Source organism: Anopheles arabiensis, chromosome 2, assembly GCF_016920715.1.
Source record: "Anopheles arabiensis isolate DONGOLA chromosome 2, AaraD3, whole genome shotgun sequence".
NCBI lineage: Eukaryota > Metazoa > Arthropoda > Insecta > Diptera > Culicidae > Anopheles > Anopheles arabiensis.
The window spans coordinates 1373928-1394485 of record NC_053517.1 but is presented as its reverse complement, the minus strand read 5'-3'; the positions used below and the strand labels follow the sequence as shown (position 1 = coordinate 1394485).

General features: G+C 48.3%; 1 protein-coding gene across 8 annotated transcripts in view; it reads left to right on the top strand.

Annotated features, from left to right (window-relative positions):
* The window catches only part of LOC120893765, a 135595-nt gene that overhangs the window by 58024 nt on the left and 57013 nt on the right, over window positions 1-20558 (top strand). For 7 of the 8 annotated variants that reach the window (XM_040295859.1, XM_040295858.1, XM_040295857.1 and 4 more), the window contains exons 3-4: window positions 5767-6381; window positions 7770-8541. In XM_040295859.1, coding sequence (XP_040151793.1) covers window positions 8241-8541 — 301 coding nt within the window. In that variant the 5' untranslated portion in view covers window positions 5767-6381; window positions 7770-8240. The other variant, XM_040295856.1, reaches the window with a different exon arrangement.

Sequence of the window (20558 nt, the reverse complement as noted above, 5' to 3'; positions counted from 1 at the left end):
TGCTCTGTTTCCTCCACCCATCGTCACTTCGTCGACCCGCCTCGTCGTGGCTGCTTACATCGAGTGTCATTTTACTGCTCAGTAGCAGAGGCGGAAGCCCCAACATGGCCCGGGCTGTTTGACACACGATAAAAGCCTCCGATGCTCTGAACGCCGCTCGCAAGTTGCACTTGCTCGCTCGCTAACTTGGGGCTGTGATTTCGTCGTTTTTCCCTTGTCCTGCGTCAATCCTGCGCGATATTGTGGCAAATGAAGTTCGCTGTACTGATGCTGGCAGTGGTGGTGGAAGTGACGGTGGTGGTCTGAATGTGTTCGTATCTCCCGCGAGACGACGGGAATGACACGTGGAAGCGAAACACCACCACCCCCAGCATAAAGCGTCGGGGACGACGAGCACCGTCTTCACTCGACTTCTGGGAAATATTATGCCGCTTGGCACTTTACCGCCTGACCATCGTTCACACACTCACACACGCAGACCGAGCGCACCCACGATCGTTCCACTCCTCGGAACCATAAATCAACGACGAAAACATAATTTAGATATAATGCAGCGCCGTGTAAGAAATATGATCGCGAGTGAGACCCCGTTGGAGAAGCAGCAAAATCGTCGGAACGCGGGGAGGGAATGGGCAATGTTTGGAAGCAACCAGTAAATGTACCCAAAGTTCCTTCCAGTCTCGAGAGGAATGTATTTGTGTCATACACCACGTTGAGAGCACAAATGGCAGCAGAAGGCGTGTGCTTTTGCAACATGCTTTCCGTTCGTGTGCGGCTGTTTTAGGAAGTCAGCGGAAAACGCGGGACACAGCAGCCTTTCGTCAGGTTAAGTCGTGCTGAGAGCAGCATCCACTTTGCAATCCAGTCTCGTACTCCCGGGCGCCACTGGATCGCATCCCGTCCGCTGCTCAGCAGGGGCGCAGTGGCCTTACTTCGGCACCGTAGCGACAACGGCTGCTCCGACCAGCCGACTTACTGCCACGCTGCGTGAAAGCAGCGTGAATTTATGACGGTGGAAATCATCATAAAAATCAGAGTTGCTTACAGGCAGCCGAGGCTTTAACTAGCATCTCGTCCCAGCGTCGTCTTTTTATCGGTGATGGTGGGAGTCCGCCTTCCTGGGCAGATGCACTTCGCGTGGAACCGGTTGGCCTCAGTTGGTTTCTGAGAAGATCCTTAAAAAATGTCAATCATTTCTCTCCCGCGGTTGCCAGGAATTTTCGTTGCATTCCAGGCCTCGGTAGAGATGTAGTTAGTGCTAGAGGCGGCCTAATGAAGTCATTGGAGGGATGATGAATAAGTTTCAAGTGTTAAGAATAAATTTTAGTAATATTACGAGATACAACTTCATCGTTATCTCTTTGGATGGATGTTTAAAGGCCCTTCAATGCGTTAAATTTGCAATATTTTCCACCAGGAAAATCTAGAAAGTCTCTAACAAACAGAAACACTTGAAACAAAACCTTACACAACAGAAGGGAAACAAATACTTGAGTGTCTGAACTCCAAACAGTCATTGGATTATTGATTTCTTGAAAGTAAATAAACAACTTTTTCCCTCGAAACAAAAATTTCGAGCTTGGCTACGGTTAGATTTCCTTTCATGTGCCGTCGAAAAAGTGCTTCACCTTCCTGGAAACAATTCTAAAATTATGCAAACAGATACGACCATCGCAGCCATTCTGATCAAACGATACCAATTTCTTACCGCACAACTCTTGAATAGTTTTACAAAACGATAGATAAATAGATCGATACGGGGAACGGGTCCGAGCGATTCCTATACCTTCATAGATCACCCGAACAGTAAGTTGCAGCCACCCAGCCAATTGTTCCTGTAGGCTGTTGAAGAAAAGCAATCACAATATTCGTTTACATCCATCCCAACGTCGGGTTGAAGCTCTTTCATCTGTCTGCAGCGCACGCAATCCGGTTTCGATTGTGCGTATCGAAGAAATCGGCCGTTTTTTTTCTTCCCCTTGGTGGGCGTATTTTCCCTCCCCTTTCGACGGTCCTACTCAATATGCACAGCAAGCATTGGAGGACGCGGGTTGTTCGCTTACCTCTCGCAATGCAATCAGCCCGACCGAGCCCAATGGAATCGAAATCGTCAATTCTGCCCCGTTCTACCAGAAGCAATACAGAAAAAAGGATAATGAGCTGCGCTATTACATGCTCCGTGCGGCACAGCAAGATGGTTGATAAGAAGAAAGCTGGAATAGAGACGATAAGGGAGCGAGAAGATTGGCACTCAAGAGCGAAAGCTGTTTGTTAGCCAGCGATAGAATGGTACGGATGGCAAATTAATAAACAAGAATTATCTTAAACGAGTCTAGAGCCTGTTACGGGGCGGCAAAGTGGCAAAGTGGCTACGACGACACCGCACACGCCAAATGGCTCTCGATCCCCTTCATTCCAGTACGTGGGTGAAATCACTCAGAAGATTAGCTACCTTTTAGCCGTTTCCGGAATCGGCCGAGCAGGAGCCGTAAAGCAGAAGGGGTCTGTGTGCCCATTTCCCTGGCACTACCGGTCGGTTAAAACGTGTGATGTAAGCCCCAGGACCGGCCCGCTGCCAGGAAGAAATCAATTTTAGTAGAAGAGTAGCTTTTTCACACGAAATTACCCTCATTTGTGAGATCGTTTCTGTACGCACCATTAACCAAGATAAGCAGCTCTGGGCTGAAATCGGCACACCGTTGGGGAAAGAGAGAGAGAGAGAAAGAGCGCAGGAGTTATGGATGTAACGAGACAGTTATCATGATTTTCCAGGCCTGGCTGCGCGGATCTGGATTGGCATCGAAAAACCCCGCCGCTGCAAAAGTTCAGCCGAGCGATGGATTGGAATTGACGAATGAAAAATGTCAAACGGTAGCTCCAGACGGCCAAATAACTTTCCCAATTAGTTTCGTAATGGCGAGATAACAAAGTTTTGCCAAGTCAACCGGCAGGCGGCGCAGCCTTTTTGCTGCTGTGAACGACTGTTTATTTACTTCTTCTCGAAATTCTTCTCGACGATTGCACCGAAAAGGGGAGCGCTGTGGCTACAATTGACGGGAAGGCTCGATTCGGCACGAAGTCAATCCACCAGAAAGCTCTCCACCAGCAGCACCAGAACGAGTTTTGCACACGAAAGAGTAAAGTTTGCTCGTCAAAGTGTTGTTTGTAATTGTTGTGGTTGCCACCAGCAGCAAAACTGCTTTCCGAAATGGCGTCCAATGCGAGCGCCCCCAGTACGCCAAAGTGTGGCCAGTGACCAAACAGCGAAGGAAGAAAAAGAAGAAGAAAAGGATCCGAAAACGCAAATTGACCGTAACATGTTTGGATGATACGCTTCATCAAAGTCTAATCTAAAATTCAAACGCGTCCGTCCACACTCCACACACTCTCCGGCGACGCGCCAGTGGGTGGGATGCAAAACAAATCCAATTTCTTCCATTTAAGATTTTCCAATCAATCCGACTAGAACCGGACCGAATGATTCGGTTTCGATCGGCAGTGGTCGGGAGGGGGGGGGGGGTGGGGTGTTTTCCTTGCCATTTGCTTTGTCCGGGAGTCTCATTTAAATTTTGTTTATCTTCAAAACTGTACCAATGGATGAATGGTTTTGGGGTTGGCTTGCTGCTCTTGTTTCTTCACACCTTCTCGAAGGAAGTATTTTGGATCGATCGGTTCTCCTCCAGAAAGGATTTTTATACCACATTTCTGTGGGTGTGTGTGTGTGTTTCTGTAACATGTAGCAGACAGCAGCGGCGGAAGCTTACGTGTGTTGATGCGAGAAAGCATTATCCCCTTCGGTTTGGTGAGAAATGTGGCGGAGCAAATAATCGGAAACTTCACAACATTTATTTCACATGTAAATCATCCTTCATCGCACGTTCTTGTGGAGAGCGAGAAAGCGAAGGAAGTTAGCCTCTCGTTCGGTTTCTGATGAAAAGCATGCTCGTTACCTTCGTCTTCCCTAGTCATGATAAATCTCTTCCCCTTTCCCTTTCCCTTGATGCGGGTGTGGCAGCTTTCTGCCAGGTGTGTGGTGTTGAAAAATAGAATCCACCTTTCCCCGTGTGCTGGTCGAAAAGCGGTCTAGCTTAAACGAGAAAAATCGATTTCCCCGAAAGGCCCCGTCGTCGAATGCAACTCGGCACATGCAAGCGTGTGTTCGTGGCGGTGTTTGCGGACCGACCCAGGGAAAGGAAAAAGCTGCTCCTGTATAATCTAAAAACAATGTTTTCCCAATCATTTCCTCACTGTTACACACCGTCGCAGTTTGCGCACTGGTACAAGCGGTACCCACGGCTGGTGGAAAACGGTGAATTCGCCACAGCGCTGTGTAATCCGATTCCGATTCGACGGAAGCAACCGCAAACGTGCCAACACTGACTGAGCATATTTCCTGAGACATTACACCAAGAAGCGTAGAAAATGGGACCGATAGCTTACACCGGCTGGCGTCGGGCCCCTGGCTGGAGGAAAGCTTTAAGCGGTGTGGTCCTTTTTTGCTACTTCTGCTGCTTCTGCACGGTCCATGGCTTTGTTTGGCAACGTGTGCGTTAGTGTTGCGGAACAGTAGGAAAAATAACGCCATTGTGTTATCGGTAACACTCTAAGCTTGAGTGCTTTTCGGGCATTGGTTGCTGTTCATCCGACACCTTGCAACTGACGGGGGAAGGGAGAGCAGGGAAGGAATGGAGGGGGGAGAAACCACAATGATGGGGAATGGGTAGCGCCGTGTGGGACGATTTCATCCACTTGTGGTTAATGCGAGCGTGCGCCATATGCGAGAAAACAATCAATCCAGGTTGTAAACGATACCTGTGTGGTTGTGTGTGGACCTGGACCATCGAAAACGGTGCCATAGACTTGTGGTAAACTAAATGTAAAATGATGTAGCATAGGGAAAAAGGAACGTTCCTAAAATTTTAAGCAATTAAGCAATTCAAGCAATACTTCATGATGATGTTATTTTAAGCTTTTCCTTCCGCGCACCGTGCGGGAGCTACACAATGCCATACGCCGGCAAATACACTTCAGTCCCACTTCCGAGCATTTGCCAAGTGCTCTGGCCACTCTCTGATTTCTATCCATTTCGTTAATCCTTTTGGAGATTAATTACGCCCGAACCGGGACGCAAATGGAGGGTAATGCGTCCGAATGGAGATTAATTTTCATTTTCCATCAGCTGTTTGCCAAAGCTCGCCTGCCGCTGTAATTCCCAAGCCAGTTGGTTTCTGGTCTAACTGTGTCTTTTTTTTTGCATTGCCTTGGGGTTTGCAGCGAACGAAAGAAGAAAAAAAAAAGACCAGCTCGAAAAATAAACGCCGTAATACGTTCCGAGACCTTTGAGGCCTACATAAATCCAAGTGCTTGGACGTGGAACGAAGGAAAGGGATTAAAGAGCGAGGGACGCGAAGGAAGGGGGAGTGAATTTTTACTCTGCTCTGGGAACACCGAACCACCGAACCACCGGCTGTGGCAGCTGTGTGCGCGCCGGCAGTGTACGGTCGAGACATGGAAAGCGTTTTAAAACGAAATAATTGATGAAAATTTCGACTCATCTTTCGCCACTCGACCATCTTGATGAAAGCGTTTTAATTAAAAACTTTTGCCCACTCACCCTATCCACCACCCCTGCGATGGGTGGGAACGCAAACCACACACACGCAGGATGCAAAAAAAACGGGTTTCATATTCGAGGTTAACGCTTTTGTAGTGTGGTTTTTGTTTCACTCATAATGTCGTTCTCATTTTTCTCTTCCCTCTCTACAGCCCCGATGTGCGAATGCATTGACCTCTGCAACAGCATCAACAGCCACAAAAAGGACGAACCATCTGGCAGCAGTAACGAACTGGAGAAGTACAAATTCGATTGATTCGATTGTGCACAAAAGACAAATTCAACCAGTGATTGCACTAAAGGACCTCCACTAAGACCTCGGTTGATGTGTGGTTCTGTATTTATGAGACACAGCGCAGCCTCCAAGTGAAGTGAACAATCGTACCGCCCGTAGTGAAGTGGTCATGAAATTAAATTAAGTATATTTGAAGCAATTGAAGTGCCGTGAGCGTTAAAGATCGCAAAGACAGGATGCTGCCGAGCGCTAGCGAACCGGTGGTCCGGGTCGCGCCGTACGGCCACGAGTGCCCATTAGTGCTCGAAATGAAGGGGTCCACCACTGTCAAGGGTCGAGGGTGGAGGCCACTTTGCCGGTGAACGAGCAGGCCGTGTATTGCTTTCCATCTCACACCAACGCGCGCGCGCGCTCCAGTTTGCGGTCCCGGAAGGACGAGCAACGAGCCGTCACTGCAGAGCTGCCGATCCCTGGCCGGTCCAAGACAAAGGAGGAGGGAGGAAAAAAGGAGCAACAGAAAGCGGAGCTAAAGGTGAGAAGGAAAAATCGCTACCCATTAGTCACAATCGCGGGCAGCGGAAGCGGAAGTAGCAGCGGAAGTCGCAAGCGGAAGCGAAACGGTGCTGCCACGGAACCGTGACGGCAGCTTCGAGCACAGGTACAGCGGTTTGGTGGATGGGAAGAATGGTTACCAATTCAGTTGAGATTGTGATTTATTTTATTTATATGCCCGGGCCTTTTCGGTTCGAGTTCTTGTCACGTGCTCCAAAACCGGTGCAACTTGTGGGAGTATTCGGAGCTGCTCGATACTAACGAACTGGTGCAAAAGCAATTTGGTTTATGTTTCTATAAGGCATATTAGCTTAGGCAAACACACACATACAGTCAGGCCTCGCGATTAGACACAAATGAACCGACCTGATTGTGGAGGTCGAGCTTTCATTCCAAAGTGAGCACTTTTGCGATAGTTAAGACACCGATTGGCAATGATAACTGGCGGCCACTTCGCTCTATTCTGCTTCTCGTTCATTTGTTCTGTCGCCTGTCGTGTGCTAATGGCAAACAGGCATGCTTCCCTTCAGTCCGGGTGCTAGATTTCTTTCGTTCGTTTTTTATCATTCCCACTGCTACATTGCTCCTTTGTAGCGCTGCCCTGGGTGGTGGTAGCGATAAAAAAGCGCAAAAAATTACTACAAAAACTCCTAGCGTGCCAACAAAAGCGTGAAAATGTATTATTATTAATAGCTAGGCCGTGCGCTAAGCGCACGGTGCTGCGGTGCTGGCTTTTTTCCGCTGTTTACTGCCGTTTGCACGAGCAAAAAAAACATTGCGAAAAGGTCAACGTGTTGGGTGACGCAAGGGTAGGGAAAAAAGTGTGAACTTGACGCAGGCAAATGGAGCGCCCGGGTATGGGAGAAGGCACACCTCGAGCCTCGCACCAAAACTACACCCTCTCCCGGGGGCCGGAATGGATGGAAGCATGCAAATTGCTAGGCCAAAATAGAGCATAAAACACACAATACAAATATCTTTAATGAAGGTAATAAATTCAAGCCTCAAACGGGGAGGTAGCCCGTATCGGGTGCGCGAGTTAAGCCGAGACACAGGTTCTTTCCTTCCAAACCAAATTCGCGAGCAAACGAACCCCGCGTGGACTTACGAAAAAAATGCAGAAAAAGATGGTCCCACAAAACATTGCACGAAAGCTTCAAACGAAAGGACATAAAGCAAGATGAAAACAAAGCGTCGCAATAACACTTACTTGAACGAATCTAATAAAAATCTGCACTTTCTCTTCGCTTGAGTTGGACCGGATGAGTGTGGCCTTTTTGTGGGATGGGGTGGGAAATGGAAGAGGGCGTAGGTTTTTTTGTTTGTTTCTTTCAAAGCATCTATCATTATGCTTGTGTCCCATTACAGGACAAAGACCCCAAAGACGCAAGAAAAAATACATTCTGGAAGCGAGCCGTACGATGGATTCGAGTGTGAAGAGAGACAACATTAACGCCAACGGCACAGAACCTGACGTCATTGGGAAATAGGCGGAAAATGGAGTGCAGTGCAGTGCAGAAAAGTGACAAAATTAGCAACAGCCAAGGAGTGAGTGTGAGTAGTGACGAGTGAAAAATAGCTAAAAGGTCGTGAAAAAGGTCCCGGTAACAAACAAAGCAACACAAACCAATCCTTTTTGCACAATACGCACAGTACGCGAACCGAGTGTACAGAAATACACCAGAATAGAGTGTGTGTGAGAGAGAGAGGGAGTGAGACACCGCAACTGGGACCTTAGGCAAAGTTTTCGGTGATAATTTTCTTTCCCTCCCCGTCTGGTGCGCCGGTGGGGAGTTTGCCGCCGACGGCAGGAAACGATTTGCCAACGGGCACTCGCTAATGGTGCCTATGATGGCGCTGAAGAACAACAGATCGCGTGGCCGCCGTCGTGAGGCGGGAGTGCGGGGCAACCGGTGTGGCTGTGGCGGCATCGCCAGCGACTGTAATCCGTTCATTTCCACACCATCGGCCGTATTTTCGCGAACTTTGCTCGTTACCTTTCTGCTGATGACGTTCAACGTGAACGTGTGCCAGGTGGTGGAGGCCGCGGCCAGTGCCAGTGCCAGTGCAGCTGCCGGAATTGAGCGACGACCGAGCGGGGATCTGCAGCGGCCCGACGGTCTTAAAATGCATCACCACGGTAAGTAGTCGGGTTTGAGTTGGGTTGGGAATGAACCTCATTGCAAAGATCGCGTTTAAAAATTGAGCTTTAAATAGATAGATCTTTAACCACAGTCGAAAGACAAGTTGAAGATATTACAGAAGAGTAAAATTTCCAGCGAAGTTTCTATTTCAAATTTATTATGCAGCTTTCTCCGACTACAACAGACATGAAAACCACTGTATGCTCGTCCATATTGTTTGTGATGGGCGAATGAGCTCGCAAGTTTCCACGCCACCACTTCCGGGGCGGCCAATTAACCGCTTTCCTTCAGCAAATCGTTGTCGTCGTTGGTAGTTTGGTTGCCCTCCCAATCCCCCATTACCCAGTTTCCATCCCATTTTCCTCGTACACCGGAACAGCAAAGGCAATTGGATTGAGTTTCGGCAAAAAGTTACAATTGAAAGTGGCACTTTGCCGCAGCCCGCGTCTACCCATCCTCTAGCCAAGCAGAAAAAAAGCCTTGCGTTCCAAAGTTGAGCGCTGGCAATTGCGCCATTGCGATAAACAGATCCATTCCGGGTAAATCTGTTTGCCTTCCAAGTTCGTCGCGGGTTGCCATCTTGCTGCTGGTGCTGCTGCTGCTGCTGCTGCTGCTGGGTGTACATAAACAAAACAGCAAAGCAATAGAAGAAGCAAAAAAAACACGGGAAAGACACACGACAACCCGTTTGGAAACAGCAGGCACAACACGTATGCGCCATTGCACACGCACACTTATTTAAGCTGGGGAGCGCGGCTAGGGTTCCGGGTTGGTGACGTTAAATGGATGCGATCAGAAACAATTTCAATCGGTATGACTATAATTCTTCCGCTTCCGTAGGACCGCCGCTGCGGGCCCACCGCCGTTGCCCAGACCTTCCTTTACCCGCCACTGCAATCACGGTGGAAAACGCAGTGGAAAAGATGGTTTATCTGTCGCCAAAGGACGAGTCGACTGCTTTGCACTGCTCACGAGCACGAGTTACTATCACCGCGTGTACCCGTACTGTCCCCAGCCAGCCGTCCGGTACATACTGCCGGCACAGCGTACCGCGAAACTGTACGCCGAAACTGTCGTGTGAATTTGTAGCCTTGCAGGTTTGGCAAGGCCCGGGCAAGCCCCATGCCCTGAATGGCATGGATCGCTCTCCGGCGTTTGCAAGCAAATAAAACAAATAAATCCCGGAAATACATTGCCCCGAAATAGGACCATGGCAGCGTGCCGAGGATCGTTTTTCTTCCGCAACAAAAGCGACGGGAAAAAGCGTTTGCATCAAATCGTTCTCGGAATCGGTTGAGAGAGACGTAGCGAATACAACAAAAAAAGAAAACAATTCTCGGATGAGAATGTTAGCCAGACTGACACACCCTGGTACTGGTCGGAGTTTGGGAGGAAGCCAGTGCTAAAAGCCGCCCGTAGGGAAGTGTGCACGATAAACTATATCGCCCCGAAGGTAGCAAACGACGACACGCGACATGCTGGTGATGATGTACGACAGAGTGAATTGAATATTAACACTTGCGGGACTGGAGAAGCAAGGAGCAAGGAAGAGAAGGATGGTGAAAATGTTTTGCCTCGAGGTGTGTGAATGATTTGTTGACGAAAATTGGGACCAAACACTCGGTACGCTGTGTTCACTCTTCCCGCTGGAGCTCGGGACCTTTTTAATTGATCAAACCAGTCTAATGGAGCGTGTTGGTTCCATTCCTTTAATTAAAAAGCATTACAATGCCCTGCAACTGTAGCATAGGTTGGAGAACAATAATCCCAGACTCAGAACACGCACAACGATCGTGCACAGTTGCCATCCCATTGCATTGCCGACGCATTGCATGCTTGTTTGGGAACGGCTTTCCTCGCCTTTGATATCAATGTTGCACTGTTGGAAAATAAGCAAAACTTGGAAAAAAACCGAATTGCATGGTTGTGTGGTGAAACTTTGATTACTTAATTATACACTGACCCACTTTGCCAGCTGACCACTGTGAGGGCTGGAGCATATGTTTACCATTGACAGGGTGGGTTTGTTTGATAACTTTGAACTGGGCCCGCATCGAAACACAAACACCATGCATGAAATCCTTATGAAAAAAACCGACTCGCTATCTCATTCCCCCCTCTCTATCTGTTTCCCTCTCTTCATGGTGCTAACACTGGGGCAAAGTGTCATCAAGCACACTCTGCAAAACGTTTCTCCAGAAAGCTTCGTCATTCAATGGAAATAGCAATCGTTTCGGGAGGCCCTAACGTTCCCGGGGAAAACTACTATTTGCTCGTTTTCAATTTACCCCCAACTTCCGCCCAATCGCATCCACATGCAATGGGTTTTCTTTTCCCCACTTTCCTCGGCAACAACAGCTCACTGCGTCGCACTCTCTCTTTCTTTCTCTCTCTTGGCTCCTCGGTGCCTCACTTTCGACACATTCGGTTTCAATCAATCGAAGCTCCCGTCTCTGTGCCTCCCGGTTAGCAATTTCATTTACTGTAATCAATTTCACCGATCGGCACGAACCCTTCCAGCCCCCCGTCGACCCACCCCAATCAGGCACGCAACTCCAACCAAACACGATGGGATAAAAATTAGCAACATTTTGCAGGCAGCTCTGGCAAGGGCTGCGTGGAAGCCGATCGGAGGTGGGGTTGTTTCGCCAGCCGTTGTGTCGTTCTGCCTAAAAATCTGATTTATTCCCTTCCGTTGAAACGGCGTAATCGTGTGCATTTGCGAGGATATGAAGGTGGGTGGGTGGCAGGGTTTCAGTAAAAGCCAATTTTCCTCTCCCGAGGCCATGGCAGTGTTGGTTATTGGCAAACATACATCGATGGCGGCTCCAAATCAACCAATATAAAATGTGTCCAAGCTTGTGTGTGTAAAAGAAAGAGAGAGAGAGAGAGAGAGAGAGAGAGAGTGGGGTATATGTTAGAAGATAAAAAACTAAAACTCAACCAAACTCTCCATATGCAGGTCACGTGGCAATAAATATGTTTTTGTTGAAAATGGGAAGCCATATAGGGCTGCCCCCAAGGATCTTTTTTTATGAGTGTGTGTGGGAGTGTGTGTATAAATTTTATTTTCACGTAGCGATCGCTAACACCACGTCACAAAATGGGGATGGATTTTGACGCACTTGTACCACCCACCGTCCACCACCCGTGGTACGTGTCGCGATTCATTTCGCGGTGGGTTCGCTTTGAGTGCCAACGGTACCCAGGACAGCAAGTTTTTCACCCGTGTACATTAAATCTGATTTTGTATCAATCGTCATAGTCGTATGCGTTTGTCCCTTTTTCTCTCTCTATCTCTCTCTTTTTATCTCTTTCTCACTCTCTCTCTCTTTTTTCCGAATCCGAATCGAGATTGGCAGTGCCTCCAATATTCGAATTTCAGAACAGCCAAATCAAATCAGATCACGATTGGGCGTTATTTTTTGTCGAAAGATACATTTAGGCGCTTCGATACAAATCTGAATGGGCTTTGTGGAGGAGTTGGGCAACTTTATATGATTTTTTTCTCGGAAACAAAATATTGATATAAATGGCTTTCGGTAGCTTTATTTATGCACTGATGAGTAAAGGCCTCTGTATTTAATCTTCTTCTCTTTTTTTTTAAGCTGGCGTGCGTGACACTCAAATTTGTGGAATTTATATGTTTGTTCTGTGTCCTGTGGTGCAGGGACTCAATTTATTTCGTTCCGTATATTTCATTATTGGAGGGCTGCAATTGTAGATGGAAATATTAAATAATAGATTTACAATATAACTTGATACACAACACAAGCACAAATGTGCAACCGTAATTCCCCCCGAAATCACAAAGATTATCCATTTTTTGTATATTATTTCGCCAATGGGTTGTTCAGATTTTCCACAGCAATAAAAATGCAACCCTCTAGAGACACCCCATCAAAAACGAGTTAATCTCCTCGAGCGGAAAGTCAAATATCTCGAATATCACGGTGGGCCGATTTACTAATGCGTGCCGATAGCGACGGCATCTGATTATTTATTGCCCGGCCCGCTTTTCCGTTGGCATGTTATCAGCCATCAGCCGTCCCTGCAATAGTTTTCACCTATTTTCAAGCCCAAACCCAACCCCACACGAGGCAGATAATTTCCTCTCGCATCTCTGTGTGTAATGATCTTTTCAATAATTCAGACCAACCCCCGTCTCGGTTGTCTGCCTCCAGACTCGATATCATAAGTCCCTTCTAGCGTGTAGGTACGACGCCGTGTGTGCATGTGTAGAAGATTTCCTCTGGGATCACTTTGGGGAAAATTAAAACCTCCGCCTACGAGTTTCCCATGCGTGCAACCTCTTATCGATTCCGTTCACTTCACAGAGGCCGGCTCCTGCCGTTGCTCACCGTTTAGGTTGGGTTGCGAATGATAACTCATAAATACGAAAACAACTCCCCCGAGCCCGGACTGATTTCGGAAAGGGTTGCACAGTGGCCCGGCAGCTATCGCCAGAGCTGCTTCTTTTTGCTGCCCGACACATCGGCTGATTGGAGTTGGTAGCTGTCGATATCTTTCCGGACCCGCTTCAACTTTGGGCTTTATCGATGATATTGGAAAGGTCAGCAAAAGGGAGTGACGGTGGCGATAGACTTTACACTGCCTGCACATTATCCGACAGCCGGAATGCTGGCCAAAGTAAAGGTGTAAACTCAATCAACGCGTCTCAAATCGATTACCCGACCGGAAACCCCTATCCATTGGAAAATGATTCCGATTTTTCCCGAACCCCGTTCCGGGCAATGAGGGAGTGATCGATTTTAATTGATTACCACAACTGGCAGAAGGTACCAGCTGGCTGTCTCCAAGCTGACCACGCAGATACATGTTTGTATCTGTGCGTGGCTGCCAGTGTGAAGTATCTTCTACTGGTGCTAATCACCACGGGGGCCTTGGAGTTGGGTTTGCAGGCAGTGTCGATAATCATTTGCTTCTCCCTTCGCCCTTCCCACCGTACCCACGGCACTCCACTCCAGTAGAGCAATTAAAATTTAATTTCTCACCGTTTGTTCACAAAATCGAGCTTTTTGTCAGCTTTCCCAGCGCTCCCAACAAGTGCGACCGAAAGCCCGAACCTTTCCCGACATCTCTGTTTGGAATGGTGCTTGTGTTGTTTCGCCAACGCCAACACTATTTACACAGGGGGGAAACTCTGCCTACTCGGTGAACCCATTCAACGATGGCAATTTCAGAAGCGGTACGAGATGACAACACCACCAACGACGATGCAAATGATAATGAGGTTGATTTTACTGAGGAAACAGGCCCGCGCGGTTACAACACAACGTCGTGATTACCTGCACAATGATTAAAATTCATTAATTGCACTAAATCTTCCTCCTGCCCTTTGCTTTACCCTTTGGATCAACCGAACGCGGGGCACCTGTAGCGAATCCGTTCAAATTGGTCGTTACAATCTGCGGTCAATGAGGGATAGTAATGGAAGTAATGGAGGTTTTTGTACACGCAGATTGCTTCAATCCGTCTTGTTATTGTAATGGCTGAAACGATACAGAACAAAGCAGTTATGGCAGTGTCAAACAGGGAAACGAGACTCAAGAATTAGCTCATACGAATTACGCGTTTGATCCGGTGTAAGCTTCTACGTGTACGACAATAGATAACAATGGGACGATCAGCCACGCCGTCCATTACACGCAACGTACCACTATCGGCAAATTAGAACCACCTTTTCAATCAGCCCGTATGATAAACTGACGAACTGTCCAACTTTTCCTCCGCCTCCGTTCGCGAACAATGCGACTGCAAACTCGTGTAGCTTCTGTCCGATTAGCAGCCCCCGCACTGCCGACGCCAAAGGCCCCACAGTTTAGGAAAGTTTTCCCGCACGTGAATTTCCCCCGAAATCCTATTATGTCCAATTGCTGCCTGCAACAAACGCTGAGCCGGGCGAGTGCTGATCAACGTCTTGCAAAGCTGCTGCTGCACAGAACATCCACCGCACTAATCGCCGCATCGACAGCCATTCATCGCTAATCTCCATCAATTCATAGCTAAAAGACGTGATAACAGCGAATCACGAGCGCCATCGTCCGGCCGTACCAACAGAATCCTTTGTCCTCCGAGCTTCGAGGCGAGCTGGTGAAACTTGTTCTTCGTCCGCCCTGGACCTGGTCGAAAGTTGGACGGACATTGTTCTTCTAATCCCCAACCCGGACCCTTACACCTCTTTAGCGTGGGTACAAAAGGACCTGCTTCTTACGGTACACGCTGCGGCGGGAACAATATGCGTTCGACGGGTTTCTCGCTTGCCGGTGGAAGTTTTACTTCTACCAGTGTGGCCGCAATGGCGCGCGCGCCCAGTGGTACCATTTTCATGGACGATGGATGCCCGAATGAATGCATAATTCATCCACGTTTTGTCAAATTTTCTCAATCACATAAGTGAGCGCCCAGTAGAAGTGGTTGGCTAGGAGTGGTTGGCGACCATCATACGAATGCTGCTGTCTCATTAGCAAGCGCACTTCTTGCTCACACACACACACACACTGCTCACGTAAGGTGTGTGGCAAGGTGTGTTCTCGCTGCGAGTCTCCCGAAACTATCTTATGACACGGGCAGTGATCGTGCCGCCGGTGATGCCGGGCCATTGCACCCATTTCGGAGCACGCGATGCACACCAAACTTTATCCTTTCTGTTACTGTGAGAACGGTATCATCCTTACATTTGTGACCTGCCACCGGCTGCTCCTACCCTGTGTGTGCTGAGTGTAAAAGCCACATGAAAGATCACCAGTGCAGACGGTCGCCACGCTCGGCACAACACGAGAAAGAGAGAGAGAGAGAGAGAGGACCGAAGGAAAAGTTTGCTGCCAAGATTCGTTGTTCGTGTGCTTCATTGCCGCGATGGTCGTCGATGAGTAAGAAACCGGGCTACCTATCATCGTCCTGCACTATGCGAATGGCTCTCAGAAGATGAATTTCGCCCTCCCGAAAACTTTCACCAACTGCATCGTTCGAACTTTGCTTTCACGCAACGTGAACGCAACCCGGCAAGCAGTGCTGATGGTTTCCACACCCGTAGAGCGACAACGCTGAAAGCACTGCCCGAGTTTCTGCAGCCCGGCAGCCGTCTTACAGCGATTTCGGTGTAATTTATTTAAATTATGAATGAGCCAACGCAGCCACTGCAGCTTAGAGGCGCCCTTGCACGAGAAAGTTTTCCCTGCAGGTCTGCCGGCGAGGCTGGTCTTCATGTGGCGTGATTAAATAATTAAATAATTTCCTTCAAAGCCCGAGACGGTGGCTGTGGAGAGTGAGAGAAGAAGCGGGTTCGCAGTACTCCCTGTGGGCCTTTTGACTTGTCAAAGGTCCGAGATAAAAGACGATCAATACGTGATGTCGAAGCTCGTTCCGGTGCTGCTGCCATGATGTTGGTGCAGATTTGCACGAAACATTAGCCATCGCCGGTCGCTCAGGCCGTGCAACGACATCTTGTGTCGTTGTTGCGTGGACCAACGTAAGAAGCCGTCCGCAGGCCGGCAGAGGAAAAGAAGGATGAATAATTTGTAATTGAATTTATCCACCCGGCCCAACTTCTTCCCAGCGTGTGGGAATGGCTCCACACACGCAAGACATGTCGGCCGACTTTAGCCTCGTTCTTCTAAGGCTTTCTTCAAGAAACTCATTTTAAATGACGAACATCATCAGCAGCAACCGGTGGGAAAGGTCAGCGACCAAATTTGATTACAAACAAGGGTTGGCGGCGGTTCTGGGAGTTGGTGTAGACGTATGTGAGGAAACTTTGCCGGTTTTGAAAATTCACTTTCCCGCCGATGCAGCAGGTGGTGCTGGTCTCTTGGGTGCTGGATGCTGCAAAAGATTATGCTTCGATATGAACCAAGTAAATGGGCGACAAATTGAGCGGATCAAATGAGGCAGGGAGACTCCCCCAGCCGTCCCTTGGGAAAACATACCGATGGTCATTGGGTCAAAGAACATCAAAAGTTGCTGGTGGTTGACCACCAGTTGTGTTCAATTTCTTACGCCTGTAGGAAGTTTATCTTATCATTAATAGCAGAGAAACAACAGGGTGTGTATTTTGTTGCTGGGACTTCAAAAGCTGTCCTCCACATAAAAACAATCAAAGCATTACACATGTGCATAGCTGATGCCTGATCTTACGTTACGTGACCTCCTGCGTTCCAAGAAAACTCCTTCACTCGTAGTCAATCAAAAAGTCAAACACAAGTACAATATTTGCCCGCCCGACGATGAGGCCCGAATGCAAAGAAAAAGCTCTCCTGAAAACACAACATTTTCCATGCCACATAGTGCCGTATGCTAACAAATTGCTACCCTGAAAAAGGGCTCCAGACGCACACACACACACACCCACACACAAGCTTTGTTTTCACTCATCATTCCACCCAAGGTCCGACGAGCTCGGTGCACAATTTGCGTATCCCAGCAGTGGTGTGATCTTTGTAAATTCTGGACTCTCGTTCATGTGGAATGTTCATTCCGAGAACGGCATGAATGTTTAAACGTCCAACGTTCGCCGGACCCGTGTCAGTCTTGATGAAAGTTTCCAAATCGATACACTGCCGGGGCGTTGCAGCCCTTCTGGGCCGGTGCTTTTTGCCTCTTGACCATCCATCTAGCCAGCGCCGATGCATGTCGAATGCCACTCGGATAAATAGCTTCATCGAGTCTAGTTTCACAGTTTGAGCTCTTCCAGCGAGCTCTCTTCCCGTAGGGCGGCTCGATGATGCTTGATGCTGGGCGGCTACACTCTTGCGCTTCCAGACAGCTTGGACAGCGTAAGATGAAAAAACCAGCACACACTCTGCAGCTAAAGCTCTGTTGTGAAGCACCTTTGCACGATGTACCTTCAAAGAGGGCTTTCCTTTCAGTCCGAGTCCGAGCCTCTCTCTCTGGGATTCGGTTCCCGCTTTGCCGTGATGAATTGTTGTCAGATTGTTTTCAGCCGTATATCGAGTGAATTTCCCTGAAGTGTGGAGTGTTTTTGTGGAGCAAACGGGCTGAATGAAATTGCCAGAACATGCTGGGTCGTACGCCGCGGCCCATGGATAGTTTTTCTACCCTATTTTCCAATCACAATCAAGAGCAAAAGAGTAGATTTAACAATTATGCATTCATTGTACGGGCTCACTTGAACATTTGTTAGATTGTTTGTAAGAATGTATTTCAGTATGTCTAGCAATTGATGATCTCATACCACATGCGCTTTTCCCAAATAGTTCAGACAGTGTGCAGGAACCAGATTAGAGACTAAGTGAGTTTAGAATCAATTTTCTTAGCTCACTTTCCATCAGCAACCATGCGGCAAATCCTTCCCGATTGAATACCGGGATGCAAGACGGCCTAGGAACAGCCGGCAGTGCACGAAATGAGCACGACCACGCATGAGTTTCATTAATAATTACGCTCTCCAAAATATCTCATTTACTGCCGGATATAATCTCGGCAGCCGCGGCCGACAGGCTCCTGCCAGCTGCACGATTAAACCGTTCCCAGCGGTGCTATTTTCACCCACCGCTTATCGTGCTCTGTCTCTCTCTCTCTCTCTCACACACATGCGCCTGCATGAGTGTGTCTGGCCCGGCAGGCATCCATTCGGCCGATTAAGCGGGCAAACGTAATAAACATTTTTCACTCCCGCTTCCGCTCCGTTTTGGGCCACTCGAGAGGGGCCGGCTCGAAAAATCCTTTCCACTTCCGTGGCTTACTTTCGCAGGCGTTTACAAACGATCGCCGGGCAGGCAGGCAATAGACAGGTGGATGATGTTGCCCATCGAAACCCAAATAGACTGGCTGCGGGGGAAAATGGGAGCAAAAGGGAAAGAATAATCTCCGCTACCATCCACCATATCATTAATATTTCTTATTATGCTGTTATTCCAGTGCGGCCGTTTCCTGTTCGATTGCTACGTCACAACACCGTCCACCGTCGGTTTGGCAAAAGAGGCTTTCTGTCGTCTGTTAGGCAGAGGGAGTGTGGCATCATTGACTCGCTTCGCTACTTTATGTATCGAGCGATGTAGGGTCAGACAGGCTGCAGTTGCGTGCCGCAAACCCATTCAAATCGGAGACAATGGTGTATCGGCCAGCAGTTTTTCATTATTCATCCCATGCAACATGGGTTGTGGAGAGTTTAGGTTCAATAGACGATAATGGCGCACCACGTCCCTTTTATTTGCCACAAATTCAGTTCCTCTATCGAATGGCTCACCAAGAACAATTCCATGTTCGGTGGTTGTTTGCTGTGTGTTAGATTGTTTTGTGGAAGGAAAAGTTAATCACTGAACAGATAATTAAATAAACACAGCGAGCGGGACCGAGTATGGGCAGTATTGTATGTTGACGTTGAGATACATAATTTAAAAGGGCCTTTCAGCGACACAGAAGCATTATCAACATTGGCAACGAGCTGCTCGTGTATTGTTGTTATCAAAAACTCTCACGTGCTTATTCGAAGAGAGCGTGCGTTATTTACATGTAACTGTGCGCAATATAGCTAGGGTTGTACAGATTGGGAAGTTTTTCACTTTTTTGAGGAAATGTTCACTGGTTTACACGTGCACGGTTGCAACCGAACACTTTCCACAACAGCAAACAATGAATAATGAAGCTGCTGGCGGAAGAAACCATTCAGCTTTTCCTGCGCGAAATCTTTTTCCATTAACGCTCGATGGTTGCGTTAAGTAAAGCACTTTTTACCTTGCACCTCGCTAGCTGAACGAAATGAAGCAATTTGATTTCAGGCAAAAGTTTATATTGTTTGAGCATTGCCTGAGGGAATGAGAGTGGAAGAAACCGGTCCATTCTTGAGCAAGACGGAAACCCTCGACTCTTATCCCACCTGCTCGGGCCACCAGCCCACACAAACACACCTGAGTAGTATGATTATTTCCCTCCCACCCTTGCCCCCACTGAAATAGACTTGCAATTAAGCACACACAAAAAAAAGAGAAACAGAAGCTGCTGAATGTGGAAAATGAAAAACTTTCCATAATTTCCATGCTAATTACGCTCGACGTGTTTCGGGGAAAATTTCGGCACGGCGAGGGCTCTATTTGCCAGACGAGACGGGGAGGGCATTTAGTGGGGGGGGAGGGGAGGGGGGAGGGCATATTTGGGCACAAGCTAGCAAAGTCCGAATGAACCGGAAAAAAGACGACGCAATCTAGGCAAACTTCTTCGCTTCCCTGATTGCCGATTCGACTCGAATGAAAATGGTGCAATTTTACCACCTTTCGTCATTTCCTTACCACGCTCTATCACTATCTCTCTCTTTCTCTACACATCTTTGTTGAAGGTGTTTCCCTCCTTTCCGCTACAGTTGACGCCACCGTCAATCACTCGTTGAACGAAAGTTTTGGAGTACCGCTTCTTGAGCACTCCTTCGCCGGAAAAAGGATTGAACCAGCGGATGGCTTTGTTGACGAAGGCGTTGACTAGAGCCCTTCGGGTGTTGGCCATGCACAAGAACGGACATAAATTTGCCACTCCTACCTACACGCCTTTCTTGTACGTCTTTCGGCCGCCTTGTACCGCCGGAAGTGGTCCGCCGCCATTGCAGCAGCTCGTCGATCGGCTGCAAACGACCCGAACTTCCGGTTCCGGTCCCGATTGCCTCGATGGGCTGGAAAATCTGCCTGTAAATTATTGCTACCATTAAATTATGTGACATTAAATCCACAGCCTCTCCCGGACTTACGGCTCGCTGAGCTTCGAAGCGCCGAGCTTCAAGCTCAAAACATTTGCAAACCCGCCACCGCCACACATGCTTCTCCTGGCTTATGTGTGTATGTGTGTGTGTGTGTGTATTGCGTCCCCGGATGCAAGGCACTTGAGACGTTCTGCAGCCCTAGCGCTTGCCTATTTATGGGCAAATTAAGTTTAAACGCTCGAACGGACCCACCTCCCGGCGCGGGTCGTGAAGCAACGGGGTTACGATGCAATATTTATTTATGGATTCAATGAACGCCGTTTGACGACAGCGTACGCCTTACGG